At 40.1% G+C, this 13,270-nt stretch overlaps 1 protein-coding gene across 2 annotated transcripts in view; it reads left to right on the top strand.

Annotated features, from left to right (window-relative positions):
* DEUP1 (deuterosome assembly protein 1) overlaps positions 1 to 12,621 on the top strand; it is a 79,567-nt gene extending 66,946 nt beyond the window's left edge. For both annotated transcript variants that reach the window (XM_040631003.1, XM_040631002.1), the window contains 2 exons: positions 3,638 to 3,752; positions 10,773 to 12,621. In XM_040631003.1, the coding sequence (XP_040486937.1) occupies positions 3,638 to 3,752; positions 10,773 to 10,949 (292 nt within the window). In that variant the 3' untranslated portion in view covers positions 10,950 to 12,621. The remainder of the gene's footprint in view (positions 1 to 3,637; positions 3,753 to 10,772) is intronic.
* Positions 12,622 to 13,270: the final 649 nt, after the last annotated feature.

Raw genomic sequence — 13,270 nt, 5'->3', positions numbered from 1 at the left:
AAAGTATATGAAGATAGTGTTCCACAAAATTTTTTTTAAAGGTTTTATTTATTTATTTGTCAGAGAGAGAGAGAAAGCACACACGCACGGAGAGCTGCAGGCAGAGGGAAGAGCAGACTCTCCACTGAGCAGGGAGCCCGATGTGGGACTCGATCCCAGGACCCTAGAACCAGGACTTGAGCCCAAGGCAGACACTTAACTGACTGAGCCACCCAGGTGTCCCCACAAAATTCTTAAGTCTAATTTTTAGCCGCTTCCTCCTTTTAGATGAGGAAGATTCACATAATACATTTTTATTTTTAAATTTTATTTGATTTCAATTAATTAACATATAGTGTATTACTAGTTTCAGAGGCAGAGTTCAGGGATTCATCAGTTGCCTACAACATCCAGGGCTCATTACCTCCCGTGCCCTCCCCAATGCCCATCACTCAGTTACCCCATCCCACACCCACCTCCCCTCCTGCAACCCTCGGTTTGTTTCCTATGGTTAAGAGTCTCTTACGGTTTGTCTCCCTCTCTGATTTCATCTTATTTTATTTTTTCCCTGCCTTCCCCTGTGATCCTCTATTTTGTTTCTTAAATTTCACATATGAGTGAAATCTTATGATAACTGTCTTTCTCTGATTGACTTATTTCGCATAATACATTTTTAAATAATCTTTTATCTACTCGGAAGTAACCCAGTTGTTGTTTTTCATTCCTATTAGAAGTAGTAAGAAGCTCTTCATGCTCATCCACTTAAAATGCAAAGCATTTCAGGATATTCCAACAGATTTCCTTTCCGATAAGAAAGTTATTCAGCACTTAAAAAAATTATGAATAAGATGTAATTGAACTTGGTGAGGATGTATTGAATATTTTAAAAGTTTTTAAAAGTTAGAGTTTTGAAGTTTAAGGATAATTTACAAGCTGATTTGGAATAGTGCTATCAAGTAATTAATGTATGACTAATTTTAATGACAACTCAATTTTGTAATAAATGGGATTTCATCTCTATATATGGTACATACTTAAAAGTCAATGTATGGTTTTAAAGGTTACATGATGTACTAGACAGACTTTAGTGATCATAAATATTAATCACTTAAATTGCTTCAAATCTAGTTAATAAATAAAAATTCTAATCCTAAGAAAACCACAAAGTTGGTAGGTTTGTCATAACTACTCTCACAGAATCCCTCGTCAAGGAACGAATAGTCGTCGAGAAGCAAAAAAAGTAAGTTGAGAAAATTTTGTACCAAGGTGTTACTGAATAAGGAGCAAAACACAGCAGGCTGAACGGTTGTGGGCCAGGCAATAATGAGTAGTTCACAGAACGGGGCGCATGACGGAGGGATAGAAGGGAGGCTGGAGGCAGGCAAATTAGCACTTGGGAAGGGCTCCTGTTCCATGCTGAGGACTTTATCCTGTAGCCCGGGGAGAATTAAGAGGGCCAAGAGTGGAGGTACCGTGAGACATCTCTGAAAACTGCAGACAATTGACTCCACGGTCTCAAGTGGGCAGAGTTCTGCCCCCAACGACAACTGGGTCCTGCCCGCCTGGCCGAAGTAGCCAGAGGCCCTGACTTAGGGCCTGTGGAAAAGCTAACTGAAAAGACCAGCTTGCAAGAGGGAAATAAAAACCTTCGGAAATTACTTTTAAGAGAGCTTTTAAATTGATAGTCTGAGCATTTTTTTGCAAGGTGGTTTCATGAAGTATTTGAGTAGCTGCATTCTAGGAGAAGAACTTTGCAGATATAAAGCCTATTTAAAGCAAAAGCATTCTACTCCATAATGTAGTCTTTCTTTTCAATCTCTACGTTTTATGGATCTTACAGTAAAAAGCATGTTCAGATATAAGTTTTAGGAATTAACACTGTAAAACTGTATGGATACATCCAAAACAAAATGGATAATTGAGATAATTCTGTAGAAAATTTTGGACAAATAATACTTTCCCTGAAATCTTTGTATAATTGAGATTACAAAGAGATATATATTTCTTGAGTCCCTTCTATAATTATCTTATTTTTTCCCACTGTGCTTTGAAGTATAGATGGTAGCTTCACTCAAATTAAAAGGTGCAGCTGAAGACTCTGCAGATGTATTCTGCAATTGTTATAATTCTATCTGAAACGTGGGACGTTCCAGCTTAACGTGCACATCATAAACCATGTTATTTCAGTTTAATTGGCTGTTCTGTTTCCATGGTAATTATGGTTTGGGAGAATGGATTTAAAAAAAGATATATTTTAAGATAAGTAAGAATGGAAAACATGTTGTGTTTGTTTTTATGTCCTAATTTACAGATGTCTCACTTAACTTCTATTATTTGTATGCATCACTTTGAAAATGTTTACATAATAGGAAACAAGTCTGTATAGATAGTCTTTGGGTAAGAACAGAGAACAATAATGTGAATTTTTTTGGAACTGCGTGAAATTAAAATATGAAGGCTTTGAAAATGGTAAATCAATACCTGTGGAGAATTTGAATAATCAGTAAAAATGAATAAATAATTTCAAGTTGAAGGGATTCTTGTGTTTTCATGGGCTTTGATGATTTTGATTGAATTTCAACCTCAATTTCACGAATTAATGTTCAGAAAGACATTTATTTAGTCCCAAATAGCTCATACTGTTAGGACGTTTTTATGTAAAATTTTGCGGGAAATTGGTTCAGTTTTTTGTTTTGTTATTCATTTGTTTAGTCAGCATACCAAAATTTAAAATCTCACTGCTATTTTATTCAGTCTCATCTTCTACCTTATATTTTAGCACAAATAACCAAGTCTGTACGGTAGCTTTCATCCCAATTGTGGAGTTCAATTCACCCAACAACCCATTTTTTATCAATAAAAAAATTAAAGTCACAGAAAGATATAGTTTCCTGTTCAAGGTCAAGGTCACACAACTCCTAAGTGTGGAAGAGTTTAGGAGATGATATAAATTGCAAAAATGTTACAAATTATTCTCTTTTTTAAAAAAAGATTTTATTTATTTATTTCAGAGAGAGAGAGAGAGTAAATGCATGAGCAGGGGGGAGGGACAGAGCGAGAAGCAGACTCCCTGCTGAGCAGGGAGACCGATGCGGGCCTTGACACCAGGACCCTGGGATCATGACCTGAGCTGAAGGCAGATGCTTAACTGACTGAGCCACCCAGGCGCCCCAAAAAGTTACAAATTATTAAGCCCTATAGGAATTAGAATTCTTGTACAAGGGCTTGTTCTAGCATAAAAAAAAAAAAAAAAGAAGCATAATTCTGTTAAGAAAACCAACGACGTTAAGTGAAATCGAGAGTACAAAAAGAGAATTATTAGAATTGTCAAGGGCAGCAGTGTGAGCTGTTTCGAGATTCTTCCCAAACTAGTATCATGTTATTTAATTAAATGGCACTGAGACCCGAAAGTAAAACACAGAAAGCGATACAATATAGGCAGTAAGAATAGAAGAATATTTTTAACAATTACCAAGTTTCCTGTTCATTATGAATCGTTAGAAATGACTCATCTGGAAGATGATTTTCAAAGAGATACCAAACCTTTTGTCACGCCTCCCCCCTTGGCCTGTTAGACATCAGAGAAGTTTAAACCCTTAGCTACATGAACGAACAGTATTGTTGGGAGCAGCAAACGAGGACCATGCTTCTCTTCTAGACTCAGCCAAGATCGTGAGCCAAACAGAAGCGCGACGCCACCACTGCCACCTTTGCCGTTTCAAACCAAAGAAATGACAAGTCCCCTGGTTAGTGACGACGAAATGTTCCCACTGGTGAGTTGCTGGTTGTTGGTTAATCTTTCCCTTTAAGGAGTGATTACTCTTACACTGGTACTTATATACTGATGTATACATAGTTGTTAAAAAAAAAAAAAGTTGCTCCTTGGCTAGGACTCCAAGGTGAGTCTGCGAGTCACTTGGCCATGCTTTTCCATAGAAGGAAAAGAGATCCATAATGTTGCATGAAGTGTTTCAATCTATAGTTATTCACCTCCAGTGCAGGCCAGAATTACTGGTGATGCTTTTTAAAAATGCAGGGGCTTAGGACTCATCTCTAGACACTCCATGAACCCTCTATGACCTGCATATTTTAAAGAGCTACAAGTGCTCTTTTATGCCTGTTTAAAAAAAGAATCTTTTTCTTGGCTCTAATATACATACCGAAATATGCACAAATCACAGTTGGACACCTTGATGAATTATCACAAAGGGAACATCAGTGTAACTACCACACAGGTAAGGAACAGAACACTGGTAGCACTCCAGAAGCACCTCTCGCATCCCCTTCCAGTCAGTCCTTCGACTTGCTCCCAAGGTAACCACTATCCTGACTTTGAATGTCATGAATTAGTTGTGGCCATTTGTAAAGTTTATGTAAGTGGTTTCATACTCTATGTGTTCTTTGTGTCTGGCTTCTTTGGCTCAACATTTTTTCTGAGATTCATCATCCACATTGTCTTATATGGTTGTAGTTGATCCATTTCTGTTTCTCTATAACATTTGTTATTACAGTGTTTTCCATTGTATATAAATGCTACATAGATTGATACTACAATTTATCCATTTTACTGTTGGCAGGCATTTGAGTTATTCCTGCTTGGGAATAATTACAAACAATACTGTTAAAAACATTCTCGTATGTGTCTTCTGGTGCACGTGTGTACACATTTCCATTGGGTATATTCCCAAGAGTGGAACTGCTAGGTCATGGGATACGCATACGGGCAGGTCTAGGAGGCAATGCCAAACTGTTTTCCTAACTGTTTGAGCCAGTTAATACCACAATATATAGTATATGAGTGTTCTTCTTGTTATGTATTCTCTCCAACACTTGGTATTATCGGTCTTTTTAATTTTAGCTTTCCCGGTCAGTGTGTAGTAACTTTCTGTTGTGGTCTTAGTTATGTGTCTGGTAAATAATGAAGCTGAGCTCATTTTCATGTATTTATTGGCCATTTTGATATTCTCCTTTGTAAAGTGTCTGTTCAGTTTCCTTGCCTAACTTTCTATTGGACTGACTTAATTCTCATCGATTTGTAGGAGTTCTTTATATATTCTGAATATAAGCCCTTTGTTGATCATCTATATTGCAAATATCTTCTCCTAGTCTTACTTGCCTCTTCACTTAATAGTATCTTTTGGTAACCATAAGTTCCTAATTTTAATACATTCCAACTTATGAATCTTTTCCTCTATGGTTAACATTTTTGGTATCCTATCTAAAACGTGGCCTGTCCCAAAGTTATAAAAATATTATCCTATGTTATCTTCTAGAACTTTTGGCTCTTTACCTTTCATGTTTATATCTCCACCGGGAATCAATTTTTGCATATGGTGCAAGGTAGTATTCTCAACACTTTTCCCATGAAAATACTCAGTTGAATTTGCACATGTGTTCCAGTCCTATAGATTCTATTGAATTTTCTATATTCAGAATCAAAATAATGACAGTTTGTTTTCTACTTTCATATCTTTATAATTTTTTTTCTTTTTTTTTTATTGTACTAAGGCCTCCAGTAAATGTTGAGTGGCAGAAATGGTGTAGGCAGTATCCTTCTCTCATTCTCAATTGCAAAGAAAGCTTTCAATATTCCACCATTGTGTGGGATATTTACTATAGATATTTTGTAGATTCCTTTAAAAAGATTAAGGAAATTCTTTTTATTCCTAGACTGCTAACTTTGTTCATGAATTAATATGGAATTTTATCAAATGCTTTTACTGCTTCTTTTGAAATGACCAAAAGAAAAGAAAAGAAATGACCATATAATTTTTCTCTTTTCTTGGTTAATGTGATTTTTTTCTTGTTGACCCAACTTTGAATTCTTGGAATAAATTCCACTTGATAACTGCATTTGGTCTCTTCATATTGGCTTAGGATTTTTACTTTGTGTTCACTAGAGAAATTAGCCTGTAATGTTCCTTTGCTGTCCTTGTCAAGCTTTGGTATCAGATTACGCTGACCTCATAAAACAGGTGGGAAGGGTTTTTAATTTCATAGTCTTCTGTTTCTTCATTTTCTTTGATTCTGCGTTGGTTTCTATGCATAAAAGAGCCACCTCTCCCCGTCTTAAGAAAGTGGTCTCATGTAGGTTAATTTCAGTCTTATATTTCTCAGTTCTTGAATTTTCATTTGACTCTTTTTTACATTTTTCAGTTCTGGGCTGAAATTTTCTGCCTTATGATTTAATTTCTTGAACATAATAATCACAGGGTTTCTTAAGGTAGATATACCTCAGAAAGTAAGTAGTATTACTCTTACAGTTGCTTTCACCTATATTCAAAGTACGACGTAATTTTTCAGTACCTCTCCATGATATACTAATATTGGATACAAATTGTAAAGAATGACAACAACAGAAAATGTTTTAACTGGATGGGATATCCCATGAGTACTTTTCTGCTTTTCTGGAATCTAACACCTTCTTTTGTTAGAGACTGGAAGTAAGATTTAAGCTCTTGTGGAAGGAGAAGACTTAAAACGATTAACTTTTGAAGCGTTAGAGATCTCTAAAGCCTTGAAATGCTCTTTTGTTTTCATCTCCACGTATAATGCCAGAATTATTTGAACAGAGTAAAATTTCATACCAATAAAGTAACTGAAATAAACTTCCTTATTTAAGCTCTGGGAACCGCTAAGGGGATTTAGCAAATTCTGTATCAACAAAATTTGGATCTTGAAGGACTCCAAAGTAAGCATATACTCCAATGAAACCAAACATGATGAATTGCTAAATGCCATATGGTTCTAATGTCAGATGATTTTAGCATTTTAGCACCGTTAGTCTCTGCTCACATACAGGTGCCCGAGCAACCAACCCACAGTAGCTCCTCCCTCTTTATTCCCTGAGCCCTCATCCTGGGGTCCGTTTTGTTCATAGCACTTCACCATGAGACATTTCACGTCTGCTTGTGTGTTTGCCTCCCTCCTCTAGAATTTAAGCTCCATGAAAGCAGGAACTTTCTCTCTTTGTTTACTGTTGTAACCCCAGCACTGAGTGTGTCGCACTCGTACGCACATGAAAAGCATACGAGAGTAACTGTCGTATTAACTTAATAAACACTGGGCTTCCTTCTATCTTTAAAAGTCTGCGTTACTCCTTTGAGGAAGTTCATAGCTCCAGAGTTGCCAGGAAAGAAAATTCTCTACTGTTTTCGGTCTGGGCATGGGGAAGTTCATCTGTGATGTTCCCTGAAAGACATGGCCCAGTCCACTGTTCTGGGTCCAGTGGCTTCCCTCCATTTCTGCATTTTAACTTCTACATCCGTGCTGTTCCTTCCAAGACCACCAGCAACCTTCTAGTTGTTAACTAAATATGGCTTTAAGAACTCGTCTTCCTTAATCATTTTTTCTTGAAACTCATGTCCTCTGGCTTCTGTAACCCTATTCTCCACTGACTTTCCTGCTGCCTTTGTGGTTATTTTTTCCCAGTCTGCTTCCAAGCAGTCTTTCTCCTATACCTGCCCCTTAAATATTAATGTTCATCATTCAGTCATAAAATAAACATGTATTATAAGGACCCAGTGTATGGCAGGTTCTGTTCTAAACACATCTTTGATGAGACAGACAAGTCTACAGTTTGGTGAAAGAGAAGAACTCCTTCCGCAGATGGATGAACAGATGAACAAATAGTGTTACAGACACACGATGGAATACTATTCAGCCATAAAAAGGAGCGAAGTAGTGATATATGCTACAGTGTGGTGGATGAACCCCCAAAACACTAGGCTAAGTGAAAGCAATTTGCCACAAAAGGTCATATATTTTATGATTCCACCTATATGAAGTGCTGAGAATAGGTAGATCATAGAAACCAGATGTAGACTGGTGGTTACTAAGGGCAGCGCGGGGAGCAGGGAGTGGGGATCAGTGGCTTCATAGGTTCAGTTTCCTTACAGGATGATGAAACTGTTTTGGAACCAGATAGAGGTGGTGGTTGCATAACATCGTGAATGTACTAAATGCCACTGAATGGTTCATTAAAAATATTTCTTTTGATGTGCATTTTACCTCAAAAAAGGGTGGGGACAATTAATAACTGGAAAAAAATGAAAATATAAAAAATATCAAGCTGTATGACGAAAAGAAAAGCCGGTGATGTGATAGGAAGTGATGGGAGTGTGAGGTATTACTTTCAGTTGAGTGGCCTGGAAAATAGGAGGGGACACTAAGTTGAGACCTAAATTACTCAAAAAAAAAAAAAAAAAGAAAGAAAAGAAAAATGATTCAAAGATCTGGAGGAAGGGTGCTTCTGGCAGAGGGAACCCCTGGTGCAAATCTGTAAAGCAGTCATCACTCAAGCCGGAAGTTAGGAAGTCATCCGTCTGCGATCAGGTTTCCTAAAATCCGAGATGGAGAGTCTTACGAAAGTGAGTTATCAAAGGTAGTATTCTCGGCAGAAGGAGGGCCAGGGAAGCAGCCTAGGGGAGGGGAGAAAAGCTAAACAAGGCTGAGATCTCAATAGAGACTAGCTTGGCCTGGTCTCACCAGGAGCTTGGAGCACGAATTGCACAGCAGAGTCGGTTCCCCTGGAGACAAGAAGTCTGGCGACTTGGGCCCCGTGTCAATCAGTCCTTGCCTCTGAGAGGAGAGCGAATGGGCTGAGGGGGATACTGCAACTTCTCAGATGAGGCAGGGGACTGCAGCCCAGCTGAGGGCACGTCTCCAGAGAACCAACACCCACAGCAGCTGGAGGATAGACGCACCAGCCCGGTGAAGGGAACCCCCGTAGGGCACCAACGGCATCTGCTACAGTCCACCTCTTGCACCACTCAGACCCACGTTCTCTTCCTGTTGTTCATTCCATTCAGGGCTATCTTCTCCAAGCTTCTGGCTGGCCACAATTTCTGGGAAAGCTAATAAGAGGAGGGTTAGTGCGACAAACTACAGGCCTTGATGCTGTAACTGGTCTCAAGGACCTGACTGAGAGTCATCGTGTCTTCACCCTTTCTAGGCTCCCACGCCCTTGCCAGCATGTGGTTTGCCATTTACAGTTGAAACTGGCATGAGAATATTAAAAGCAACCTCAGTGGCTCACCTGCATATCGACACATTCCTCACCGCCTCCGTTATGTAGCAGTGGTCTTTGTGATGTCAGGGTGGTACCTCTTTTCTGAGCCTCTGATCTGTTGGCACAAGGAGCGCAAGGTGCCGGCCAATGCTTTAAGCTTAGTGAGACTCTTATAGGTCCCTTGGTGGAGACATTTCCCTCTCTGAGACTCAGGACCTGCACATCAGCAGAGCCTCAAGACACAAAGACAGAAGGTACAAGTTCTCCAAGTGGGTCAACAGAAATGATAGAGTGGAGCCCTTCCTCCATCCTCCCTTTTGTTCCCGGATTCGTGTATTCTGCCTGGTGGGAACACAGTAGCATACAGTAGCCGTTGGTTTAAAGTCTATACCATATCCTGAAGAACAGTACCCGGCCTCGTAGGATAAAATTCCCCAGCCGATGCCCCCCTCTGCCTTCAAGCGGCCTGTCAGCCTAGCATCCTCTAGGTAGTGCTGTAGGCAGGAAGACCCCTGAGGGCCACGGTCACGCCCCCTGCCCTACTCTTCTGCTGTACGCTGGGTTCCTTCACTATGACTCAGGATCCCACATCAGTAAATCAGCCTCTCTGGGGGCTCTCAGGTAGTGGTCAAGGCCAAGCCCCTTCAGGCAGGAAAGACAAACCCATAGAATACATGTCAGTGCTGGTAAGGATAAAACATTGCCCTTTCCAAGGAGTGAGGGACCTGGTGTCAACTCACTGCACCAGGACGCTGGTCAGTCTCCTCGAGGGGTGGCGCCATGTCAGGAACTCCTGTCTCAAGCAGATCAGATACTCAACGGCAACAGTTAGCTAACCGAGCCTTGGTGAAAGGGAGGCCGTGCCGTTGGGCCCAGCCATAATTCCACTGGAGTGGCCAAGGACAGAGCTAGATCCGGTCCTCCTATCCACTTGTTCGGTGCTCGGCCTCAGCCAGGCCTCAGGAGCATTACAGGAACTGTTTCGTGAATAGTATACAGTTTTCTGCTACAGACGGCCTGGCCTTGCTCCAGAAGCTTAAGGACCTTCAATGCAACCTGCCTAGTAAACTTGCCAGAGGCCACACGGGGCAATTTTTTTCTATCAGAGATTCTTCTAGAATGGGCTCTGCTAAGTCACTTGGCATAAATTAGGACTTCACAGGTCACAAGCGGTTCCATGAGCAAGCACTTCCATCTTAGCACGAAGTGTGTAACTGGGCGCTAACCACCGAGGCTTTGTCAGCTCCAACTGGGCGGACGAGCTACATGCCAGCATTAGGGCCTTCCCCATGGGGAAGCCGCTCGTACCCCACATACATCATGCTGCCAGCCCTCCTCACCTGGCCGACTCCAGACAGCAATTAGCTCCCTTTTTCAGGCAATCCTTAATTTTTTTTTTCCTGTATAAGTTTTCTTTGCCCACGTCACCTATAATCTTCACTTTAGCTTTTTGAAGTTGTCTATTTTCAGATGAATACCCTTGGTTTTACAAATCAGTTGAGTATGTTTTAAGTAAGTTCCATGGTAATTTTTTTGTCTCTACTTTTGCAGTTGGAGATGGTAATATTCATTTCTAGAGCTTTCGAATATAATGGTGCTGTGATGTTTTTGTTCCTTGAGGATTTCACGAGCAGTCACTGTATTACAACCGCAGAGAGAGTTCAGCCTGGATTATTTCATTAAGAGTTGCGCCGTCTGACCATGCCAGGGATGATGCATGCCTGGAAACAGGAAGGTTTAGAAGGCTTTGTGTTCCCCATCTAACACTTCTTTCTCTCTTTAGTCTCCCCCAGATATAGTCTTCCCAGCCTCTCTGGCTGCACAGCATTTCCTTCTGGAGGAAGAGAAGCGAGCGAAAGAATTTGAGAAACTTCTCAATACACATATTGATGAACTGCAAAGACATACAGAATTTACTCTTAATAAATACACCAAGCTAAAACAAAATAGACACATATGAGCTTTTAAACTCTTTTGTTTCCCCCACCCTGAGAAAAAGAGCTCTGGCAAAATATTTACAAAGCTGAATAATGAAACTGAGAAATTTTGTTCTGTTTTCTTAAGTAAATCATTTCTGTGAGGCAGCTAGAAAATAGTAAGTATTTTGTTCGATAAAGCTGTTTGTATTTCCGCATTTACATAATAAATTGTTTGGCTACAGAGTTACGATAAAATAAACATGACTACTCCAAAAGAGATTTGTTTCCCGGTCTAAGGAATATTGTGGAATCACATATGGGGTTTCCCCCACTTGAATCATGTACACTGAAACCCATTTCCTCTGTAACAACACAAAACGAGGGAAAGGGAATGCCGCGTTCCAAATACCAGCGCCTCGAGTGCGGCTCAGTTCTAGGTTTGAAAACTCCAGGATTTTTTAAAAATGAAAGACATTATTTTGAACTATGTCAACATCCTAAAATTTCTTTTAGAAAAAGAAAAGTACAGCTTTACTGGTTCTGCATTCATCCTTGTAATGTGTCTGTTTTAACACAAGAAGACATGGAACGTGCTTTTTACACACTTAACATATGTGCGCCAATCAGAGATTAATGCTGTCCTGTCAGTACTAATGACTTCACGGACACGAACAAGATCAAGAAGATATAAGACATTACTGTTGTGACAATCTTCTCTGTAATACCTCTGTTTTTAATACAATAAAGGAATACGAAATTCTGTGGACTGAAAACATAAATGCCAAACCTGTATACAACAGTAATAGCATGGTAGTGGACAATAAAATTCAAGTTACAAACATATAAGCATGATAATCCCTTCTTCTTTCTCTAAAAATGACATTTATATAAAGCTTACGAAAAATCCCTCTATACTCAAGGTAAGTCCTACAGCTTTTATAGTTTTCTTTTTCCCTTTGAAAAGACTGAATCTCAACATACTGAAAGATGAAGTCAAGATGTCTTTAGATAACAAAGTGTCATTGTCATGTGAAAAATGCAGAACCCTGTTCCATTTAAGTGATGGGACCGTTAGATTTGTACACCTCTTGATATTTGCAGAAAGCCCTCACATAGGAATATCCATTTCAACTCAAAGCAAGCCTGTGAAGCCAGCAAGGCTAGAATCCTTGTTCCTGGGAATCCAGCTGTTAAGAAACTTCTAGAATCTGGGTAATCAAGAGAGTCAGAGATGCCTCCTGGCTTCTAATTACTGGCTCCAGCTCTTAACTACTTCCCAGGATCACCTTTGGAAGCAACAGACGGTGAACAAGGCTTATCCGCAGAAGCCCTGTTTCATGACAAGACATCCGAGGGGTACAAAGCCTTCAGTGTACCCCAAAAAAACTCTATATGAGGAAAATAACAAAAGTTACGATGCTTTAAAATTATTTAGTAATTTCTAGGCTGGACACAAAATATTTTTCAGTGTTATCTTTAGAAGATGGGAGGAACGAGTTATGTGTTAGGGAAAGGGCATTCCACAAACAATTCTGAAAGCTTTGTATCTGTCATGCAAATGCGAACAATGCAAAAACTTAAATACACATATCTTTCTAATCCCCTAAATCCGAATGCCGCTTCATTCTCTTCAGGGTGGAGACACGATTACAAATTGCGTGCTGAAATAAAGATCTAGCTACAGTGTTCTTAGAACTTAGCAGAGTCAAGAGAGCGTGAACTTGGAGCACGTCCAGGACTCACAGAGAACTGGCTCTTCGGGATTATTATTTCAAGTCCCTAAGCAAACTTCTTTTAAATCACTGGTTCAGCATTGCACTTAATAGCGACTTTCTTAAAACAGTAGTTTCCAGTATTTTTTGCTTAACAGCAGGATTCATTGTTCAAAAGGAATCAAATTCTAAAGCCCAACGTAGATAGAACCAAGATAAAAAGCAAGCCAGGGCTCTGTTTGCATGCTGAGAGGAGGGAAGGAGCGAGGCCGCCCTGCTGCTTACGCTCTCTCGCCCTTGGCCTCTCCCACCCTCCAGACACCAGAGGATTCCCTGGAGCAGGAGCTTCAGACGGGGTGGGAGGGTGGGAGGACAGGCAGATGCGGTCTGTATTATCTCAGCTCACAGTACATTTTCCTCCAGAAACCGTGTCATGGATAACGGTTATGGCCTCCTCCATTCTACAGAAGCCATTTTAGCCCATGATTTAGCTACAGCGTGATGGGAGGAGAAGGAAAGAAACAGGAGAAAGACCCCTGAGGCCATCTAACACTGAAAGTTGGCTCAAAAAGAAGTGTGACTTGAGTCTCAAGTTTTGCCTCATAACGGCTTACATATACACTTTTAGTTCTCAGTTACTCAGGAGCATA

Source organism: Ursus maritimus, unplaced genomic scaffold, assembly GCF_017311325.1.
Source record: "Ursus maritimus isolate PB19 unplaced genomic scaffold, ASM1731132v1 scaffold_16, whole genome shotgun sequence".
NCBI lineage: Eukaryota > Metazoa > Chordata > Mammalia > Carnivora > Ursidae > Ursus > Ursus maritimus.
Note: the sequence above shows the minus strand (reverse complement) of the source record. Positions and strands in the feature narration are given on the sequence as shown.